We start from the raw sequence: 25,209 nt of genomic DNA on the forward strand, positions 1-25,209 counted from the left end.
ATGTATTACGGAAATCTATTTACATGATGATTTCAAACTACTATTGAATAGAATCATGCCATGTATCTCTGTTCAACCTCAATCAGAAGCCAAAAATATAATCCAACATTGATACATCAACACTTACTCCTCAATTGTCCAAAAAAGCTGAGTTTCCATAGAGTTTCAAATTGTCATCTCCAACTAGAAGCTTTTGCCACCATCAAAAAAGGAAAAAATAAAAACAAATAAAAAACTTGAAATTCTTTCCACATTCTCGAACAATTTTGTTAATCTACAAGCTCTAGTCGTGGAAGAAGAAAAAGAGAAGGAGGTATCAACAAAAACTGGTTTTACAGTGGGATGGCTTATGAGTCATGATGTTCATATTTATCAATATAATCAATACGAATCTTCTCCCATATTCTCCACATACAATTGGTCACTATTAATTCACAAGATCCCTTATGTTTCATTAGATTTTAAGCAATCTTTAGGATTAATTCCAACTTATGGTCTTCTAGGCTTTTCCTTCAGTACTACCCACCAATCGCTAATAGCATAATATAAATATCGCACACATGGACATATCACAAATGCTTGATATTACATTCTTCTATAAACACAAGCTGAAATTTTGCTTAAGAGTTCATCTTATCCTAATTCCTAAATTGATACAGCTAATAGAAACAGGTTTAGTCAATCTTGGTCATTATTTGAAAATTCAGATTATCACTGTCCTCATTTCTTTGGTTAGCATCTGAGAAGTAAAATCAATAGAGCAGCAGCATATACGATAAATGCAAGATAGTAAAAGGTAATCACTAACTCAGATATGGCAAGTGGCAAGCAAGTTTAAGTTTTGAAAATTTATGACAAGTCAAATAACTATCTAATGTATGTGCAAAGAAGCTCATGGGCTGAACTTTACAGAATTACAACAGCAAAGACAACAAAGAGGCTGCCAGATGTTTCAACCTTTTGTCTACACAAATATACAACCCACGTCTAACATTATAGTATGAAAAATGGAACAAGGAGGACTATAATTAAGTTAGAGTGGGTCACCAGCTGTAAGATCTCTAAACAATCTCCCCGGGCTTGAATCCACTGTCAACACAATCTGTGCCAGAGTCCAGTTCACAGGATGAATCAAACCATTTAGGGTTCTCTGGGTAGAAGTTCTCAACAACGAAGCCTACATCTGTATCTATACTCTCATCATGCCTTAAGGGCTTGGTCAATTTAGAATTCCCACAGTCAAGAATGCCCTTCTGATCAAATTCACTGCACTCCAATGGTTTCTCTGATTTACAAGACTCACCTAGCAGATCCTTCTCATTCCTACAATCTGACCTTATCTGATCCCAAGATGCAACCTCCCCGAGTGTTCTCCCAAAGCTGTCTTCATCTTCCTCAATAAGCTCTGCATCCTTGCCATCCTCATAAATGTGATGATCATGAACACCCCAATCTGCCAAATCATTTTCCCCGACCAATAGATCATCCGAGGTCGGCTTATCTGAGAGCAACCCAACTGACTTTGATCCATATTCTCTCACATTCCTAAGCTTATTCGAAAAATCAAACAATTCACGAGACACCGAGCACAACAACTCATGAGGAACTTTCCCGATCTGGCCCTCAAGTAGAGCAATCTCATTCCTTGCTTCCTGCATTTGCTGCAAAATCGAATGTTGCAGATCTCCACTATCCTTTCCAAGGAACCCAAAATCTTCATTTTCTGCTTCATCACCCATCCCATACACTGTTTCCTGATCCATCAAAACCCCTCCTTTATGCCCAACTACTCGATGCATTATTCTTGCATTCCCATCAGAAGCACCAGGTTCATGCCCCGAGTGCACTGCATACAACTTAAAGACTGCTGTCCCTTCCTCCAGATAGACAAAGGACTTATCCTTCTCATTATAATTTGATATTGGAACTATCGCCCTGATACGAAACCCACACCCACAACGTTTTGACGTGTAAGGCTCTCTTTTTAAAATCCTCGATTTCTTCGAGGATGCAGGCTCTCCAGCTCGATGACACGCGTAATCTTTAACCTCAGCTATAAATGGTTTATACCTTACATATTTCTGCCTAATACACAAGGCCACTTTATACTTTGTGGCCAATTGTTGTAATCTAACAGGCACTTCCTTTGCGGGTACTTCAAATGATTCAGTATACTCAAACCTACGTCTCTTAGTACGTGGCGCAGACTCTGAGCACACGGGGCAAACCTCAACACAAACCCTAATATAACTCTCAGGTATTCCATAAAATTTAGCACCTACAGTCCACACCTGTTTAATTCTTTCTACAGTTTCTTTCAGTCCCAAGTGTTTTAAGTCCGCATCACAGTGAAAACTTGTGACTATATCATGCCATTGATCAACATGGGAAACGAATTGACTGGAATTATTCTTGAAACACAGTAATTCATTACCATTCAAAGGGTCGATATTCGCGATAAGCTTGTCCTGGATCCGCTTCCACGCCGTGAGGTATGCCGTATCCTCATTCCGGTCCTTCCACACCAAACGCCAGCTTTGAAGCACCGACGACGGCGTCACAGATCGAATTTCCTCCGGTGTCGCCACACGGCCCGCGAGAAGGCAGCGTATCATCAGGGCATGAGATTCCTTATTGAAAGTGTAGAATTGAGATGAAATGTGAGCTTCTGGACTTATATTCGCCACAGACACGGTATGCCGATGACGTTTCTCCGCCTTATTTTTGTCGCCCTTTCCCAAACCCAAATCAGGGTTAGGGTTAGGGTTTGCAGAAACGATGTCGTTTTGCTGCTCCAATTGGGGCAGCGACTGAATTAGCTGCTGGTGATGGTACTGATGTTGATCGGGATCGGATGAAGTATGACTGGTATCATCGTCGTCGTCGTCCCGGAAGAATCCGATATCAGAAAAAAAGGGTTCTTCTTCCTCCTCCGGTAGAATTGATGGCTGAGATTGATCCAAGATTTGATGATGCGGGTCCAAGTGATGATGGAACATATCTTCTTCTTCAACTTTGCTAGGATTCATAGCTTTCTGCAAAATGGGTATCTGAAAAAAGCGTTTTTTTTTTTGGTCTCTCGGAGAAATCGAAGGGGCAGGGAGGCGTTTTGCTGACACAAGTAAGTTTCCTCACATTCTTGATTTCTCCGCTCACGGTTTTCTTCTGTTGAAATACCGATTCAGTGGTAGTGGGAAAGAGAAAAGAACATAGAGGAAAGTGACGAACTATGTGGAACTTCAAGTCTTTGACTCATGTCAAACATGCACTCCCTTTTGTTGTTTGTGAGTTTTGAATGTTTCTAAGGTTTGCGCCTCTTTGCCCCCTTTTATATTGTGTATATTGCCTTCAATTTCTCTACTGTTTATCTTCTTGTTTTGGTGGTTTTCTTTAGTTTTTGTGATCTTTGTGTTATCCCCTTTGTAGAAACAAATGTTTCATTAATCTAGGTTTTTAATTTCATTTTCTCACTTGACATGAATCATATTGGGAAAGATTTTTAAGATTCAACATTATAAAGATAGTCGATTCTTTTTCAACAGTCTGTTATGTGTTATGCAGAGAGAATTAAGAAGTATTCTTCAGGTGATAAAAGAGTAGGAGAAAGAAACATACAATTATCATGTCCTGAGATCAGATAAAACGTCACCAACAAAAGTTTAAACTTGTACATTTGTAATTTCGCCTGGTTAACTTAGTAGTTTATAATTAAAATGAGTGTTGAGAATGGTATATTGACATCAAAGTAGGAAAGACTTCTATGGTGGACAAGATGAGAAAAGTGGGGCTGACACGATTTGAACATGTGAAGAGCAGGTACACAAATACCCTAGTGAGAAAGTGTGAAAGGTTGAATACAATGGATATAATGAAAGGAATATTTAGATCAAAGAAGTATTAGGGAGAGATGATGACTAGTAATGGCATGACACATCTTCATCTTTATAAGGACATGACCTTACATAGAAAGATATGGAGGTAGCATATGGTAGAAAAGTAATTGGTAGTTAAGCGTTGTCTCACTTTTCGATTAGATCAGGCTTGATGGTAGTCGAAAGTATAACGCATGTCATAGTATTAATGCTATTCGTATAAATGTTATGTACTTTTTCTTATTAGCTGTCATGTGTTCTTCTCTATCATATTCTCTTCTTTAATAACTAGTTTGATTGTTGTACTTGAGCACTTTCGAAAATAGTCTCTCTACATAGAATCAGGGGCTACCTAAAATTAGAGGGAGGGAGGAGGGGTAAAGCGAAATTAACTGATGGTGCTTGGTCAAAGCTCCAGTAGGTAGTCACTCCCTTCTCAAATAACTGTACGCGAGACTTTCACCTCATAATGTTCCGTCCTGAAATTTCCTATAGATAAGGTTTGCCAAAAATAATAAGGTAACACAAAGATGTTTTGGTTAAATTTTAGAAAATGTAGGACATGTTTGGTATAATGAATAAGAGAAATTGACTTGTCACAGAAATAATAATTAGTGCTAAAATAAGTTTTTTCTATCTTTTGGTGGAATAACAACAGGGAATAACTTATTCAATAAAATAAGATAGTTAACATGAAAAAAATATCCTCTCGCAATATATAGTGATGTAACAATAGATATCACTTTTGTACTTTTTGGTTGTCTAGTGTGAACTAATGTCATGTGTTAATAATTTGATAAAATTTCTCCTTGTGAGATTTTTGTTGACAATATGCTATCACAATTAATAATAATAATAATAATAATAAATAAATAAATAATGGTCACAATGATTTTTTTAATTAAATTGCGGAGCTTAAAGCCCCTTTATTCAATACTAATGTAGTCTGTAAAATTAGGCATCCTTCAAAATTCACAATTATGGATTTCGACTGAATTTATTTTTTCAAAACGAGGAGGACATAAAAAACATTGTACAAGTATAATAAACATAAAATATAAATAAATAATAAAGTAAAACAATAATATGAGAAACGACCTAATGTTTGTCTAACATCAATACTATACATAATAATGAATTAAAAATATCATCTTTCTCAGAAAGTAACTCTGAGTACATGTAAAGATACTTAGTAAAAGTGTCACTAATAAATAAATATGAATAAAAATAAATGAATCAAATAATAACTTAAAAATAAAAATCCTTATGAACATGTGAGGCCTTGAAAATCGACGTTAATTTCTTCATCGGCCAAATCTAACATACAACATATATAAACTTAAAGTAAATTTTCCGTCTTTCAAAATAGGTGACCTCGAAAATCGACAAAGATATTTTTTCATTGGCCAATGAAAAAATGTCTCCGTTGGTTTTCGAGGTCTCTTCACTTTAAAAGACGGAAATTTAGTTTTAAGTTCATATTCTTTTGTATGTTAAAATTAGCCGATGAAGAAATTATCATCTATTTTCAAAGTCTCCCATGTTCATAAGACGAATTTTATGTTTAAGTTATTATTCTTTTTATTTATTTATTTGATTCTTATTTATTAATTACTAGCACTTTTACTAGGCGTCTTTACATGTACCGAGAGTTGCTTCTCATTGAAGCTATTCGAATGAAGTTCGAATAATATTTTTGATTCATTATTTTGTATATATTGACGTTAGGTATCTTAATTATTATTTTACTTTATGATTTGTGTATATTACATGTTTATTATACTTGTACAAGTTTTTATCTCCTCTCAATTTGAAAAAATGAATTCAGTCGAGACCCATAATTGTGGATTTTGACGGATGCCTAATATCTTCCCTTCGGAATCACTTGAACCATTATCTAGAATCTATTGGTTTCATAGACATTTTTATTAATTAATTAATTGATTTCCTAGTTTTCATAAAATTAGGTGGTGACTCCCTTAATAATTGTTTTATTCTTTAAATTTTATTAAAATTGATTATTATTTTTTGAGTCACTGCAAACTTGAGCCTTAGGGATTTCAATATTGGCTCACTTTTACTCTCAAAATTAACAGATATTATGTCACCTTAAAATCATATAAAATAAAGGAAAAAATATATAACTAAGCTAACATTAAATAGGTAATTATGCTACATGACTATAGTTTTAATTAATTATAGAAAGGGATTATTGCTTAAGAAAATGGTTATGACAGGTCCCATATTTTTATATTGGATTGTGTATATTCTCATTTCCCCATTTATACAAATCTTTTCTCTCTCTCTTTCTAACCCACCTACTTAATTGTCTCTTTGATTCTCCCGTGAATCTCTTAACCGATTCAAATTTCAAAATTTGAAAATTTTGAATCAACCGTCCTAATCTTGCAAAATCATGTAATCTCCATCTAGTTATTTTTAAAATAAAATTTCATCAGTTTTTTATTATTATTTTTTTGTATTTGTATATTTTCTCGATTTCCCCAATTTTTTTCATAGTTCCACAGCCAAATCTCGATTCCTTGAGTACAATCATTCTAATCATGGAGGAACAATCTCCATCACAGAAAATCACAAGAGGTATACATTTGCATGCAATCAATTCAGTTGGAAATCTATCTTTTTCGTTGGGTTTAACTCAACATTTTGAAGCAATTGCAGTATCTATTGCAAAATCTAAAGATATTTGTTCAAACATTGTAAAGAATGAGATTAGATAAAGTTTCTCAATGACCCCATCAATACCGCGTTAAAATCTCCAAAGAGAAAAAGAGAAGTGGAAAAAAAGTTTGATTCTGATTTGATGATTCCTGTAAAAAAAAAAATGTACAAGAAACATCTTCTAGTAAAAATGAATCAAAAATAATAGTGGAAGATGATTATGTTGTAATGGACCAATAGGAAGCAAATGATTTTGAGGTATAACCCTGTTTTCGCTTATTTCTCTTGTATATCGATAATTTAAGTTGTATATTACATAACAAATGAACTATAATGGGAAAAATCAGCATTTGTATATATTACATAATTAATAATCAGATGTCTTGTTGTTCATAGTTATACAAGTCCAATTGACATATAGAAAATAATACAAGTAATCAAAAATTACTCAATTATATTCATTTGTTGACTAAAATATATAATGAATTGTATAAAATCGATCTAATACACAAAATAAACATTAACATATACAAATTGATATACGTAATAAAAAATTACTCAATTGTATACACTTGTTGACTTAAAATACATAACGACTTGATTATTCAATTATATACATTTGTTGACTTAAAATATATAATGTCTTGTATAAATTCTATCTAATATACAAATCACACAGTAACATATACAAAATTGGTAAAAGTATGGGAAAATTTCATAAATCATAATATGTTTAGACAAACAATCACCCACGAGTTATGTATAATCTATCTAATATACAAATCAAACAGTAACATATATAAACTGATACAAGTAATCAAAAATTACTCAATTATATACAATATATTTAGACAAAATCACACACAAATAAACTTAGTCTGAAGTTCGATACAAATTATATACATCTACAAATTATTTTCAAATAAATATACTACTTCATACATTAATACCATTCTAACGGATCTTAATACAAATTAAACATGAATTAACCAAGAAATATATGAATACATATACATAGAAGAATATACAACTTGTAATGGATAGATTATTATGTTTATCTTTTCGGTGTTTAAGCCACAAAAAAATTAATTGTTTCCGTTCTAATACTGAAGAAGCTTTGATTGAATGAAAATAATGAATATTCTGCGTTTTCTCAAGAAGAAGAAGACTTATTTTGGTAACATATTTCAATTAAACTAAATGACATTTATTTAAGAAATTATTTCCTTAATTATCGCATAATCAGTTAGATATAACTAAATATGATTTTGTATAATTACTTATAAAAATGACAAACTAAACAAATCAGAATCACAATAGCTGTTTCAACTACATCTACGATGAGCAAATAGACATATTACTGTTAAGGATGCCTATTATGTTTTCCATTGTAGCTATTTATTTTGTATGATAAATTTAGTTTGCTTACTTAAAAATTTCAAATAGCAAAAAGTCTAAACACAATTCTTTTTTCTTTGACCCATTTCTACCTTTTTTTCTTTTCTCTGGAGAATTAGCTGTGAGCATACAAAAAATTTCTTCCCATTTTTCATCTGAATTTATTTCTTATGTTCTCCTTTTTATATGAAACTATCAAATGAAAAATATGGAGAAAAGTTTTGTACACTTTTTGCCAATTGAAATTTCAAAGTCATCAAATTTTTTTTTTTTTTACATGTTTTGTACAGTGACATGTCATCTGTTAGTTTTGAGGGATAACAATGAGTCAATAAACAAAGACTATTTCAGAACGCTTATATGTTTAAATAAAAGTATGATTTTATTAAAAAATGATATAAATCGATTCGGTACGATTAGATTCGATCGATTCTTCATATTTATATTTCTTTGTGGCTGGACTTTTAAAAAAAATGTGAGTTTTTATCCAATTTTTTTCTTTTTTTTTGCGTGAATGTCCCATAAGTTATATAAAAACACATTTTCCACTTTATTAAATTTTTTATAGTTTTTTCGTATAACTTTAATTAATCATTCTTAAAAAAAACCTTCATCTTAAAGACAATGAAAAATATCAAAAATACCCGTAAACTATTAATGGAACAAATATATGTACATAACCGAATCGATTTATATCATTTTTTAATAAAATTATAAACTTTTATTTAAGCATATAATTGTTCTGAAATAGTCTTTTAATTCATAAAAAACCAAAAAACTCCCGAACCAAATGATGTTGCACTTATGCAAATATATTTTATATATTAACAATGTGTATATAAATAAATTTTAATACATTCTTCGAATATAAATATAACCCATGTCCTAGTCGGCCTTTGCCCTTTAATTAATTAGATTTAAAATTTAAAAATATTGGAATGGATATTCCATCGAACAATTCAATGGAAAGTTCTAGATCAAACAATATAACAACAAGGTTTTACATTTTTTTATTTCTAGGTGAAGAATTGAAGTGCTTCATCAATAACACACTTGTGAAAGAAATGTTTCAATAATAATGTATTTTGAGGTGATACTTTAAAAGTAAAAAACAGAAAAATTGATATGATTGGGACAGATTTAGAAAATCTAATTTTGGCTATACATTATAAAATACCCAAAAATTTGAGATGATATAATTTTTTTAAAATAACCGATCGAACCATTCCATTGATACCCCTATTGGACTTGACTCAATTCCATTACACTTTCTCTCCATTTCCTCATATGCATTCTACTATATTCTATATATAATAAGCCACAATGCAACTATCATTGTAACTATTTTGTTAGCTTTTAACCAAAAGCTAACAAGATTTTTAGTTCATTGTATGAGCTATTTATTACTCATCCTTTTAAATTTGTTAAATTTTGATCTGACACATAGTTTACGAAAGTAAATTAGATTTTGAGAAAAAACATTATGTGATACTTGAAGTTGTCCCAGATTTTCAAAAAGACATACAAGGGAGTTTATGATGGGACATTCTACTATTTACAAATGACTTAAAAATTATCTTAATAAATTATTTACAAATTACTTAAAATATTTAAGGGAGTTGAGGCTACCCATTAACTTGACATGTGGAATTACTAGATTTTTCTCTTATTATTTTCTATTCTACTATATAATAAAAGGGAGTTTATGATGGGACATTCTACTATTTACAAATGACTTAAAAATTATCTTAATAAATTATTTACAAATTACTTAAAATATTTAAAAGATATATAATAAAATAGGTTGACTCTTAGAATTCTATCAGGGTCACATATATCGGGACAGAAAAAATAACATATATCATTTTAAAATTACCAAAAAAGTATTATAAATAATAATAATTAACAACTTAAAATATCTGGAAGACATTTTAAAAGGGTTAATTTTGTAATTTTATCCATATCACATAAATTAGGACAAAGTGACCAGTAATGTAGGTTATTTGAAAGTTACATAAAAATATTATAAATCACAATAATTAATAACTTAAAATATTTTTTAAAAAAATATGAAAATTTGGATGACTCTAAATTTCATTTGTGTCACATAAATCCAGACAACAAAAATAACATATATTGGGTCCATTTTAATTTATTTGTCATAAATCATGATAATTGACAACATAAAATATGTTTTGAAAAAGATACAAAAAATTTCACTGATTCTTGAAGTTAATCTATTGTAAAAATATTATAAATCATGATAATTGACAACATAAAATATTTCAAAAATAAATACATATAAAAAAATTCGATTGATTCTTGAAATTATTCTATCGTTAAAAATTATGTATAAAATAAAATAAATCGTGATAATTGACAACTTAAATATTTATTAAAAAAACACAAAAAAATAAATTGACTGATCTATTTAGAAATGACTTAAAAAGATAAATCATTTATAAATGACTTCAAATATTTAAAAGATATATAATAAAATAGGTTGACTCTCAGAATTCTATCAGGGTCACATATATTGGGATAGAAAAAATAACATATATCATTTTAAAATTATCAAAAAAGTATTATAAATAATAATAATTAACAACTTAAAATATCTGAAAGACATTTTAAAAGGGTTAATTTTGTAATTTTATCCATATCACATAAATTAGGACAAAGTGACCAGTAATATAGGTAAATTTAAATAACTCACTATATTTTATCAGTGTCACATACATTAGGACAAAAAATAATAGATATTGGGAGCACGGGCTCTTCGTCACTAGTATATTTAGATAAATGACACTTGTTATATTTAAAAATCTAAAGGTCTTGATTAAATTTAATTTAACAAGCCTCTTAGCCATACTTAAAAAATAAGTTAGGAAAAAAATTCACTATTTTTTATGAGAAAATTTCATCTTTCACTAATTTTAGCTCCTCATTAATATAACTATATACGTATTTTCCTGATAAATGTTTTACATATCTATTAATATCATTTTCCTAATCTAAAGGTAAGAATTCTCTCCGATATTTTTTTCGATATCTAACAAAATAAAATCATAGATAAAGAGGCAATGATATCAAACATGGAATAAAAAAACAGCAAAATATTTTTTCTTTAACAGAGACCAACTTTATTTACAAACCTAAATTATTCTAAAACTTTTGACAAATACAATTATACAATATATTTTTTCTTTTTCATTTTCATTTGTTTTTCATTTCTGACATAAATTTATTCGTCAAATACTTGTCTTTTTACTCAACAAAAAAATGATTTTAAATTTTTTCCTGTCAAAAGTAATTTATTGAACAAAAAATAAATGAAAAAATAGAGTATAATTAAAGTAATGATATTAAAGAGGAATCAAAATTAGTGAAAGATGAGATTTTTCTTACTAAAAGTTGGTGAGTTTTTTCCTAGCTTGTTCTTTAACTATGATTAAAGGACTTGCTAAATTAAATTTAATCTAGACCTTTAAATTTTAAATATAATAAGTGTCACTCATCTAAATATGCACTTGAGAAAATTGAGACAAAACGGTAACGAAGATGCACCAAATCCTAAATTTTTAAAGATACAACAGTGGATCAAGCAAAGGAAGTCCAAACCCGAGTGACAATAGATGGTATTGGGCCAGAGGGGTCAAACATCCCAATAGATAATGAAACAACAATGGAAAAATTATGCAGAATAACAAATACTTAGCTTATATTAATGAGTAACTTTCACATATAGCAAACATAAAATTATATTTGTATCTGTTATAACTATAATTTGCATAATTGCGCTCCATAACAAATTGTTTATTTGTTATGGAGCTTTTGATTTGTATAATTCGCTAGAAACATTCAGTTTTATACAAATTGTCCAGTTTTGTATTGTAATTTGTATAATAAGATTTGTATTTGTATATTATAAGTGTCTAGGACGAAAATATATATATTTGTATATACACTTTTCTCTCGCTTTATACAAACACGCGTATTATATACATTTTATACTGAAATGTATAAAATGACTAATTGTATACCAAAAATGACTAATTGTATACCGAATCGGATGGCAAAAAAATGGAATGTTTGTTGTGAATTACAATTAAAATAAACTGTGGCTATAACATTTAATTTGAATTAATAATTTGTTATTTCATACAATTTTCCCTATATATTAATTACTATAGCTATAATTTAAGAAAATTATAATTCGCGGCTACAATTTCCCCAATTCTTGTTACTTGCGTGATTTGTATAATTCGCCTGATTTGTATAATTCAAAATTTGTATAACTCGGTGCTTGATTGTATAAATCCAAAATTTTGCATATACTTACCCTAGCTATTTACGATTTATGAAAAATTCGTTATAAATTATCCTGTTTTTATATTGACAAGCGAATATACAAACGAAATCCTAAAAGATACCTAAATGTATAAATACAGTATTTGTATATATTTTTCCATATTTATATATTCGCAAGCAAAATATACAAACCACAACCTCAATAGCAAACAAAACGATGGCTATGTAGCACATTTATCAAAACTATAGCTATAAAATCTTATGACTATTATGTTTGCAATTTCTAAAATTTTCACCAAGAACTATTTGCTGGTTTATAGAAGATAGGGAAGCCCTCAATCCCTTTACCATGCCAATAGTCCCAGAGCTTATGATCCTAAACGCTTTGACCAAGTACCTTATAATATACATTATATATATATATATATATATATATATATACTGATAAATTAGTTGGCTAAACGGTATATAATTGAATCATAGTTCGTACATTTTTTTTTTCGTTTAAAGAAAAAAAGGCCATTTCACATATATAAACAAAGGAAGAAACACAAGAAATTACGTAGATCGATCTACAATGATTTAAAACAAACAAAATTAGCATTAGCTAGAGAAAAACAGAGGGAAAAAAGTTACATATGTAGACAAAAGAGAAAACTACATGCATGATAATTTTGATAGGGAGTTAAAAGTGAGTTAATTAACTAATTATATCCCTGGAACCTAGCTAACTGTAGATTAGTGATAAAAGTCTAGAGACGAATTGTGTTACAGTTAACTGTATATATGGAGCTAGGTCACATAGAGTTGTCTAGTTGTTGATCCAACACATTACACAAGTCTGTTATATCTATCGAAGGATCCATAGTTGTACACACCGATGGCGATAAATTAGAACAACATGCTGCTGCTACCTCTGCCTGTGATGGCGTTGGTGGTGGCATAGGGAGGTGGTGGTGGTGCTGCAGGGTCGATATTCGAGCTTGAACGTAAGCCAACTCTGCTTGCAATGTCACAGCCTAAACACAAGCACAAAAGGTATGTATGATCTAGTTAGTAATCATTTTTGTATAACAATAAATGGTGTGGATATGAGTTTAAAAATTAAAATAGTGAATTTAGTTGAACCTACTGATTGTACGTTTTCACTTAGGGTAATTACGACTTGAAATAAAACCAAAGATATCATGAATATTACCTTAGCTAGTTCTATCATGATAAAATTATTAGTTTAATTTAAAGTCCCCATATATTATAAACTTATTTCACGTGCTAAATGATAAGATCAAGATACTTTAATTTGTGGAATTGCATAGAAGTTACCTGTCAGAAGAAAAGTCTAATTTCATTCATAAGAAGTCAACATTTTTTTTTTCTTATATTATAAGATTCACTTGCAACCAGTATTATATTCTACACTTACCTTCTTGTTTATAGGAAACTTTATAATAAAAAGGCCAAATAATAATGTGTTTCTTTCCCGTCTCAAAATAATTGTCACATATTTTTGAGAGTCAAATTACGGAATATCACATGCACTAGGCATTGTTAGTACTTCCTCTGTCCCTAATTACTTGTCTATTTTTTCTTTTATAGTTGTTCCTAATTACTTGTCCGTTTTGACAAATCAAAAAAGTACAATTTTTTTTACCTATTATATCGTCAATTAAATGACTAATTACTTTGAAAAATGCAAAAATTTTCATCTACTTCATAATTAATAGAGATAAAATGGTAAACTCAGTATGTCATTAATTGATTTCTTAATAAATGTGTCAATTGAAAAGTGAACAAATAACTAGGAACAGACAAGGTAATATTTTGTAAACTTCCATGAAAAACAACAAATGAATAAGAAAGAGAGTCAAATTATTGATGTATTGAATATTTCTCGAGCTGCTAAAGTTGATTAGGCAGGGTTGCTTGTTAGCTCCGGCAAGCAATTACAAAACATTATATTATGTACATCTAAAAGTCCACATCAACAAATTCTTACATTGTGTCCATCACTAGGGCGTCAAATAGGCAGATTAAACTAAATTTGGACAGATAAAAATGAATTTGAGCTTGATAGGTTAATGGATTTCACAAACACCTCTTTTGCTATGTGTTCAGCGCTAATATTCAAAAGGGCATATTTTCACTATTGATAATCAGCTCATACAAACAAAGCATTACAACAATATTTAATTAACTAGTACCACCCTTGATCTGAAAACTTAAAAAACTTCTATCTTTAAATAATCAATGAGTTTATTGTCAAAATACATCTTTTGGTAAAACCAAAGTAAAATATTTTGAGTGTAAAGATAAAAAAAAAAGAAGGTATATTCCAATATTTTCATGCTCCTTCAGTTTTCAAACTCCACACATGCAAGTGTTTTTAATATCATAATATTCGACTTCTCTTTTGGTCGAGTTTGTCAAAGAAATATAAATATAGTACTCCCTCACTTCAGATTTTGACTTGATAGAGAGATCATTAAAAAGTAAATAGTAAGACTTTCGAATGTTATAATGTTAAGTTAAAAAAATGTAAAATGTATCAAAATATTCTTTAATCTTGTGGTCAGATAAAAAGTTAAAATTAAAGAGTTCTCAACAAAAACATTCTAATTTAAACTGAATAAAAAAAATTAACCAAACATATAAAAATTGAGTTGAGTATATAATATGCATTAGTTAGTAGAGATAATAACTCAAAACTAATTTATGAAAGTAGAACACTTAGTTTAGATCACATCACAGATACTATCACTTATTCTTAGTACTAATACTAACTAGATAAAAACGATATCAAGAGTTTTAAGTTATATTAAGAGGTTTTTTGTTCAAGATTTATCAAATCACCTAAAAAATATCTACAAGTAAATATTCATATAAGACTATGAGATTTGTAATTTTAAAAGTTCACAATAAAACTCATAGATCATGATCGTTACACTAATAACTAAAGGTGTATATAACTTCAACCCTTTTTGCTTATGTGACTCGAACTAACAATCTTGGTATTGGAAGCGAGAGAGTTTACCATCCGAGCAACTCTCTGTATAACAAAAATATTGAGTTGAGATTCAGAAAGAATTACCTGTTGTTGAAGGGAAAAGATGTGACCAACACAGCCATAGACAGGGTCTCTAACTCTAGCAAGAGCCTCATAACAAAGTGTAACAACAGTTTCAAGACGTTTATTTGGTGGAATAGTAAGCAATAGTTTTGATGCATTACTAGCACCAAACACCTTATGAACTGCAGCAAAATGAGCCATGCCTTGTTCTGAGTCAAAATAAGGTGCAAATATGCAACCTTTCACACATTTTCTTCTAAGAAACTTGCACGCACCACAAGGCCCAGTACCACTACCATTGCTCATATTTTGTTACTATTAATTAGTGTGAGTGTTTCAAATTTTAATTGTGGGGTATGTGGAATGATGAAGAAGAAGAGTTAAAAAGATATTTATTTATAATTGTATCAAAAGGTAGGTAGGACTACTGCTTGTTGCTGTTTGTTAGTGGAAGTAGTTTTTAATAGTATATATAAGAAAATGTTAGTATAAGCTTTTGGTGGTGGGTCACTTGATAGACAGCTATGCTACTCCCTTCAACCATATTTTATTAAACAAAAGACTTTTGAGGTTGTTCGGTAGTTGGTTAGTAGCTAAGTTATTTATGCAAGTATTATATTTTGCGTAAGTAATATTTTAATTTGTTTTTTTTTATTTGATATTAAGTTTTAGAATGTAAAAACATTTGCAACGGAGGAATACGATGTTTGGTGGTATTTTTATGGGTTTTTTTTGCTATGTATAAAATTCGACACACTTAATACAATATTTGATTTGCAATTTTCTCATAACTAGTATCTACATTACTCTAACCAGCTATAAAACGGTTCCTACGTTATATGCAAGGTAAGAAATTTGTTGTACTATTTGGTGGATTCATAGGAAAATATAAGATTCATATAATCTTGAAATTAAGATACGATTATTGCGATAACAGGAAGAGATAACCTTTATAGCTTAAACGATCATATTGAAATTTTATTTGTATGGTCTTCCATTTCTTTTTATATAAATTGTACATTTACATGATGGCCTGTGAGAATAGCTAGACTACTTAAATTTTTACTTTTAGATACAACATTAAGTATGATTTTTTTTTTTTAAAAAAAACAAACTTCAATATTGGGATAAGATTATGTTAGCAAATTAACCCTTCTTATATTACTAATCATAGAATAGAAATAAAAGAATGTTTTAAATAGAGGGAACGTGGGCCTTTTGAGTTTTGGGTTGCCTATAATATAAAATTGGTGTAAACTTTAAAGCAAAGCTAAAAGAAAGAAGCAGAAATTAAGGGGAGAGAAGCTACAGCTTGCGTGAAGCAAACATGTGTACTAGTGTTAGAGGGAGTTGATACATGAGGACGAGAGTAACAGTTTTTTTTTTTAAAAAAAAAAATTAGCTCATTTTTTTCCTATACTATTGTATTTTGATTTTTTCCCTTGATATCTGATATTTATTTTAAGAATCCGATTGTTCCAGGTTCATGCTCAAATTCTCATTTTGGTGAATAGAACGCTTTCTACCTACATCACAATTATTAGTGATATCGTGTTCATTATTGGATGATTGGTGCAAGAACTGAAATTGTGAAGATAGTGACTTCGATCAGATGGAGAGGGGCGAAGTAGCCAACCGGATCGAGACATTGAATTATGAATTCACCATGCGCAGGTTTAATTCCCGTCGAAGACACAAGTCAAATATAGAAAGAATTTTCTGTGCAAGTCATTTTGAGCTCTTCAAACACCTCCAAACAATATACTAATTAATATCTGATTGAAAGATAAAAAGCATAATTTTGTATCGCATCGCCTACTCGTCAAAAATAAAAATAAAAAAGATAAATAAGATTTACGTATACTTTTACACTCAGAATTGTACTGTTGTAGTATTTAATGAATTAGCAGAGGCACTGTTGGAGTGTTGAGTAACTCGAAAGGAGGTACAGACAGACATCCCATCCAATTATCTCTTACTCAATACTTCGGCCCAACACCTCATTTTTCTTTTTCAATTGTCATTTCAATCATAAATCACACTCAATCTTCACCACTATTAATTACTACAGTTAACAAGAAAAAATTACAAATGAAAGCAAAATGAGGATTGTTTATTTTTCCCCTCAATCTATGAACAATTTCATATATGCATGTAACACTACTGTATGAAGTGAGACTTTTTGCTGTCGATTACTTGTGGGATTGTTGGTCGCATTTTAGGAGTAATTGATTAGTCCTGGGTCAAAGACACTAAAAACACATATTTCACTCATTTCAATTTGACGTGACATGAAATTTAAGAAAAAAAATAAAATTGAAATGTGATCTTAAATTAAAAATATGTAGAGTGTATCAATATGTCATTTAATCACATGGTCTTCGACATGTCATGTAGAAAGTTAGAATTAATAAGTTGCGGGAAAAAAACATTCTTTTTATTAAAGCTGACTAAAAAGAAAAGTGAGATATGTGAATTTGTTATAGATGAAATGGGTTTGATCAAATATAAGTAGGACTAGAAATCAAATTTTTAATCAAGAGCTAAAATAAAGTCTTAACAAAAATAACATATCTAGTGAAATCTCATAAGTATAGTCTAGAAAAGCTAAAATATACACAAATCTTATTCCCACTTTTATGATGTAGTTAAAGTATTTTTGAAAGACCCTCCGACCTCCGTTCATATAACATATATCAAAGCATTTTGAAAACAAAAATAGAGATATAGTGAATAATAGAAAAAACATTATATACTATAACATTTTCACAGAACATGTGCAAACTAGAGACTAATACAAAAATAAACAAGATCAATTGTATAACTTCCAGTAATACCACTTACTAAATTAAAGTATAACAACCTCTTACATAAATACTAAATAATACAGGCGTACACCAAACTAATTTCTGATGCGCTAGTCACATATTACATATCAAGAGCTTAGTGCACCGCCTAGAATGCATCAATAATCAAACAAACTCCTTAACAAAATTAATAATAGCAGCAGCTCTTCTACTATCAACCACTTCAATTCCATGAAATCCAACATCATCAAATCTAGCTTCAACCATAACCCCTTCCTTGACTAACATTTGCACAAATTCTTGTTGCCTATCAACCAAAGGGTCCCCTCCAAATCCAATAACCAAACACCTCCCAAGTTTATTAATCTTGTCCCTATATGGCCCATTCATCATTGGATTACAAAACCTATGATCCCTATCTGTCCCTTTTGGTAAAGCAAAATCCCATAACACATCAATTACTGGTAAGGGGAAAAATGGATCTGTAGCTAATCTCATTTCTGATTTTGTCCTCATTTTTCCACCAAATAAAGGTTGGTTCAATATGACCCCATTAATACGTAATGGCTCTAATTTTTTATCGAGTAGTTTAAGTGCGGAATTAAAAGCAATGTTACCACCACAACTAACACCATAGAGGTAACACCTTGAGAAATCTCCATATTCCCTTAGCCATTTTTCACCATTAACGCGATCCAACGCTTGGTTCTTGATCCAAAGAACCGCGTCTACTGTGTCGTGGTATTGAGATGGGAGCTTGTTTTCGGGTGCTAGACCATAATCCAATGCCACAACAATGGAGGGAACTTCGCTACATAGTTGGTTACAACTTTCATGTATTATTGTACTTGCTACGCTGAAGTGAATCCACCCTCCTGACATATTTAAACTCGTCTCAATCCAATATTATAAAATAAACACACAAGAGTACGATACTTGTATATCTAACATGACTTAAAATTTCCTACAAAATATAGAAAATAAAGTAAACGTATTAACATAACTAGAATAAAAGTATCTCTAAAATTTGATAAATATTCCTTTTGTTTTAATTTTATGTGTTTTTTTTAGCCTATTTGAAAAAATGTTTTACTTTTATATTCAATAAATTCGAACATTTTGTATATATGAGATGTTTAAAACTAAAGAAAATTTTGATATATTATAGAAAGTTTTAGTTTTAAATCACAAAATTCAAAAAAGTCTCCCTAATATATTTTATTAAATATGGCATCTTGTCTAATGTAGGGTCAGATCCAACAATTTAGTTATGGTTCAATTGAGTCCATAACTTTTATCCTATCCAAATTTTTGAAGAAAAAAAAAGAAGAGAGCTATGAACCCATAACTCAAACAAGGTGATTGTTTTAGTGGTAAATTTTTTTTTTGAAATTTCGTACTCATAATTAAATTAAAATACTGGATCAGCTTCTGTCAAATCAGACATATAAAATAAAGCAAAAGGGGGAAGATATAGATTATGATCACTCGTAATTTCAAAACCGTAATGGGGATTCAATAGTATTTAAAACATTAAAAAATTGAAAATACTGAATCTGCCTTTGACCTACCTGTATGAAGATAAACTATAATAGGAAGTTTAGCGATAGATTTGTCATTGGAGGGTAATTTACTTGGACGATAAAGTCTCATCCATGTTTTCTTTTCTTCATTTAAAGTAATATCTTTGCTAACAACAGCTTGGCCAGGGAGATGATGTTGATCACCAGTGGCTTGAGTTGTAGGAAAATCAAGAAGACGAGTTATACTTCCATCTTGGTTTAACACCACATTAAGGTGTTCATATGGATCAAATTTTGACATGCTACCTACCTACCTTATTTAGTTGTGAGTAACTTCAACCAAAAATATTAATTACTTAACAACGTAATTAAATAAATAAAATGTTGTTAGTAGCTTTTTTTCCTATGTCATAATAACAAGTACAACCTTGATTTTCGGACAAATTTGTGCTTGTAACATAAAAAGTGGATTTTGGTTGTGTATAAATGTTTGCTAGTTTTACATTGACCAATTCTTTTGGATGTTCCTAGTGGCTAGTGGTTAGGTAGAGTTTTTTTTTTCCTTTTTAAAATCATTTTACAAATAAAAAAATGAGAGCAAATAGGGTCCCTGAAAAAGTATTATTTATGAATTTTAGGTTTTATTCATATTCTAAGAAGTTGTGCAAATATGGTCCTTGAAAAAATACCCTTGGTTGTTTAATTTTACAAATAAATTATTAGATTATTGTCAAACTTATGTAATAGTTTATAAAAGTTTCTACTGTGGTATACTGTTATTTCACAAAATTTTATTTGGTCAAATGAAATATTTATTTGTGTAAATTTCATATATGACGTATATTATAGTACTATTTTCAAGCTATAACAGTAGATTTAGACTTTCAAGCTATAGCATTAAAAATTTTCAGGTTATAACAAGTTAAAAAAATATATATATATTTTTATTAATTGGAAAAAACTTAAAAAATAAATAAAAGATAAAAGAAAATTTTTTAAAAAAATGGAATTAGAAATAATAAAGTAAAAAATTGAAATTATGGGCTGTAATTTAATTTGAATTTATTGTAGATAATGAATGATTAGCATGAAATAAGGGATCCAAACTAATTAAGAATATTCAGTTTCCTTAATTCACTCTAATTTGTTAAAATTAATTCAAAAATCTGATTTTAAAAATCAATTTCCATTTATTTAATAAATGATTAATCTATTTATGGTTTTTTATTATTAATTAATAATATGTAATTAATAAGGAAAAAATGAAAAAAAAAAACGGAAATAGGGGTGTCAATAAAATTTGAATTAATTTAAGATAATTATTAATTAGCATGAATTAAGGAATCTCAAACTAATTAAGAATATTCAGTTTCCTTAATTCACTCTAATTTGTTAAAATTAATTCAGAAATCTGATGGATGTCAACTATATACAGTTTGGATACCAATTATATGGTGTTCATTTTGATCTCCAATTAAATATCAAAATTAAATTGTGTATGAATCCAATTGCTATGTAGTTTGTATATAACTGATATCCAGAAATTTATAACCAATTGATATGTAGTTTGTATATAACTAGTATCCTGAAATTATGAGAGTCAATCTATAATTCATATGTAGTTGAAAACTGACTTGAAGAAAACAATGCATATTCTATATCATTCAATACTTAAAGTTGTATCAAAAACAAATATATATCGTTCAAAAGTTAAAAAAAACATGAAATACAAAAGAGTCTAAGCTGCAATCAACTATCTCAAATTTGATCTCCGTAGTCTTGGTGTAGGATAATTGCTGGTATTTGGAGTATTTCTTTTGCTATGCGGGATCCATCAAATTTGCTAGCAACAATCCCAGTTATTTCACTCTCAGTGATCGCGCCATCATCGTTCTTTGTTTTCCGCATTGCCATCAACCTAGTTGGAGAAATTGAAAAAGAAATCTTCTTATTATAAAAAAAAATAGGTATTATAAGAAAATACCAATTCATACCAACATTAGTCATAATTTATACAAAAAAAATGGGTGATTTAACAAACTACAATCAATTCACATAATTGGACCACTGATATCATACCATTTTTTGATAAAAATAATACACAACTTAAGTCAGCTTTCATACCAGCAATAAATCAATTTCATACCAATGTTAAAACACATTTCATACCATATTCATAAATCGTATATTAAGTCAGCTTTCATACCAATATAATTCATGTTTCATGCCAGATTAGTAGACATAATGAGAATAATTTGAAAAAAAATAATAGATTTCCTCTAAACTGTGTACCAATTTATACCAGATTTAAACTAGTTTCACACCAAATATAAGTAATACATCATACCATTTTTATACCAACTTTTACACCAATTCATGCCAACATTAAACAAAATTCATAAATCGTTTATTAAATCAGCTTTCATACCAATAATATGCATAATATAACAATTTTAACAAAAAAATCTACTAAATTGATTTAACCATATCTCATGTAATAAAAAACCCAATTAACTTTTGGAGGACTAATACAAGAAACAAATCATGTAAATCTTTTCCTTTTGAAAAATGTACAAACAAAATCATGTAAATCATACATAAACAAGAATTTGTACAAACACCATACATCACATGCATAGATATATGTTATATAATACAAATTGAAAGATCAAGATCATACCTTTTTGGTCTAAGCCAAATCAGTTACACCTGTGATCACAAACGACATATAATTCCTTTCTGTCAACTATTAACTCCTCATGAAAAATGTTCTTTTTTTTCAAAAAAAAAAATAAAATTAGATTTGTAAAACTGATAAAATCCATCACCCTCTCCCTTTTAACATCCTTTTCCAACTTCATATCTTTAACAATTTTGGGGCAAAAATAGATAAACCCTAAACCCTTTCACCTTCACCTTCACATAATTAAATTTATGGTAAAATCGTCAGTCCCAAGAAAACCCCAGAAATTCTACAGCCAAATCAGAAAAAAGAACCTTTTCACATGAAAAGCCTCAAAGCACTCAACTCCAAAACAAGTCTTCCTGTAAACACAACAAAAACACCAAAAATCCTTTAAACCCCATTGAAAGTCCATGTCTCACAAGTAGAGATCTGCCCTTTTATTTTGATTGTATCGAGAATATATTTCTCCTAATCGGTTTTTAGATGTTGAAAAACCGGCTTCAATGGAGTATGGATGAAAGAGATGAAAGATGATTTATTTTTTTTTTAAACGTGAAATTCTTGTGGGGTGAGGGATTTTGGTGGGGTGTGGAGGTGTGACTTGTAACTGTAAAAAAGGAACAATAATCAATATAAATCCCTATAATTGTGTAAGAGATAATTATGGGGTATTCTTTATTTAAATAATTTAATAATTTAATAATAATATAAAATAAAATAAAAATTACTTATTTAATAAAGTAAAATTTAATTAATTTATAAATAATTAGTGATATGTTATAACCCGTAATTAAACTGTTATAAGCAAGAATTTTTTAAAAGTAGATTTAAAACCTGTAATATTGACTCTTAAATGTGTATATGGGGTGATTTTTCCTATTTACATTGTGATCTAAAAAATTTAAAATTGCAAAAAAATAAAAAATATAAAGGGCCATTTAGTAAAATTTCTGATCATTGGTGGGCTTCTGCTGCGCACATCCAGTGGGCTGCAATATTAGTTTCGAAAAATGGGCCAAATATGAAAGTTAAGCCCATAAAATTTTCAGGCCCAAAGTTAGTCAATTGCACCTTTAGATTAAGCCCGTTAAAGTTTCATGTCCATAAACAACACCAGTTTTTGAGTTTGCTATGAGTTCTTAGCCAATTGTTTGAAAAGTAATAGAAAAATAGTCATAACTTAATGCGAAAATAAATTGGAAAAATTATTGAACTACACGTCTTATGTTTTCCTTATTTTTAATACTCCCTTCTATTTATAAAAACCTCTAAAATTCCTTATTTCTCTCCTAATTCTAAATTATTTTATAATGTATCTGAGCTAGTTTTTAATGTATCCGAGCTACATATTATGTATCCGGTTTATTTTATAATGTATCCGAGCTAGTTTTTAATGTATCTGAGCTACATATTATGTATCCAATTTATTTTATAATGTATCCGAGCTAGTTTTAATGTATCTGAGCTACATATTATGTATCCGATTTATTTTATAATATATCCGAGCTAGTTTTTAATGTATCCGATTTCTTTTTATTTTTCAGGGATAAATTGTAATTTCATATTAAAACTATGTGATTCCTAAAATTTATAAATAAATTTAGACAAAATTATTACTATTTAAAACACTAATAAACTTATAAAGGGTTGACCCCTCAAAAATCATTCCTTGATTTTGAAATTCTGACAAATTTTTTGCACCTTGTAAATTGTTCTTTGATTTTTGAACTTATAAAATTCTGAACGCATGAATCTTTTCTTGATTTTAAAACTCCAGCAAATTTTTGAACTTCATGAAGTCTTATTTAATGTTGAAACTTTCTCAATTTCTTGAGGGTTAAAACCACACACCCAACTACCTTTTTCCTTCCATGAAGGATTCATTATCGAATATGAATTCATTGTTAGATCCGCCTTAGTTTCCTTTGATAAAAAAGAATATATTAACGCGCACATTTCTTTTATTTAAAAATTAAATGAGATTACGACATGTTTTCTTGATCACTTGGTCTCAAATATTTTCTCATAAAATAAGTCGAAGGAACTGATCACTTGACTAAATCTACTTTTATTGTCACAAAGTTGTAATTAAAAAAATTAATCATGATTAGCAATACTTTAAAACTTCAAGTAGCCTTGTTACTACTACTTTGACTCCTTTAATTATTCAGTACCTTTAATTAATTTAATATTAATAATTAATTATATTATTTACACTAAATAATATGGATCATTAGCTTTCTTCTTAAATAAAGCTACATAAAACAAACTGATTTTACAATTAATAGCTATCATGCCGTATGTCGGGGTGACATCCTGTCATTTAAAACACAATTTCTTTCCAGAAATTTGGTAAATTTGTCATTTTAATTTTTAAGTCCACATAAAATAAAAAATACACCTTCAATTTTATTTTATACAAACAAAGTTCTTAGTATCAACAAGAGTTCTGATGCAGCGATAAGTATTCATTCATCATTTACAAAGATCTCGGGCTCAAGTCCCCCACCTGATATAAAATAACCTTTGTTAGGAGGCTCTATCTATATTTCGTAGAACATTTCGACGTAAATACAAATTTAATCGAACTTTAATAAAAATAGTAATCACCTGATAGAAAATCATGAAAATTAAATAAAAGTCATTTGTTTATGTTTCCTAGGTTTTGACCACACGAGTGAGAATCAAAACCTTTACACATTATATCAAAGAAAACTTGCAGCCTGTAGGGACATAACATTATTATATTATATATAATAGTATATAGCATCATCCAAATATAGATCAATGAACTAATTAAATGAAAGTCTAGTAAGCTAGTAATAATACATTATTCTTTTTGCTTTTTTGACCACTAAAGAAA

The 25,209-nt window shown here is 29.3% G+C and overlaps 4 protein-coding genes across 4 annotated transcripts in view; all 4 read right to left on the reverse strand.

Annotated features, from left to right (window-relative positions):
- Positions 1–25,209, reverse strand: part of LOC125815440 (glutathione S-transferase 2-like) — a 115,862-nt gene that overhangs the window by 54,758 nt on the left and 35,895 nt on the right. The window lies entirely within an intron of this gene.
- The window catches only part of LOC125815425 (uncharacterized), a 188,330-nt gene continuing 163,945 nt past the window's right edge, over positions 825–25,209 (reverse strand). Inside the window, exon 2 of the mRNA XM_049494893.1 lies at positions 825–3,272. Within this exon, the coding sequence (XP_049350850.1) occupies positions 1,062–3,029 (1,968 nt within the window). The 5' untranslated portion in view covers positions 3,030–3,272 and the 3' untranslated portion in view covers positions 825–1,061. The remainder of the gene's footprint in view (positions 3,273–25,209) is intronic.
- On the reverse strand, positions 13,061–15,636 carry LOC125815450 (LOB domain-containing protein 19). Its single transcript, XM_049494921.1, has 2 exons — positions 15,352–15,636; positions 13,061–13,282 (listed from the first exon to the last, which is right to left on the reverse strand). The coding sequence occupies exons 1-2, from the start codon at positions 15,634–15,636 to the stop codon at positions 13,061–13,063; spliced, it is 507 nt and encodes a 168-aa protein (XP_049350878.1).
- Positions 18,303–19,975, reverse strand: LOC125815436 (probable carboxylesterase 9). The gene is made up of 2 exons (XM_049494905.1): positions 19,709–19,975; positions 18,303–19,012 (listed from the first exon to the last, which is right to left on the reverse strand). The coding sequence occupies exons 1-2, from the start codon at positions 19,959–19,961 to the stop codon at positions 18,303–18,305; spliced, it is 963 nt and encodes a 320-aa protein (XP_049350862.1). The 5' UTR covers positions 19,962–19,975.

The sequence above is a fragment of the Solanum verrucosum genome, unplaced genomic scaffold (assembly GCF_900185275.1).
Source record: "Solanum verrucosum unplaced genomic scaffold, falcon-dt-bn FXZP01000261.1, whole genome shotgun sequence".
In the NCBI taxonomy this organism is placed as follows: Eukaryota; Viridiplantae; Streptophyta; class Magnoliopsida; order Solanales; family Solanaceae; genus Solanum; species Solanum verrucosum.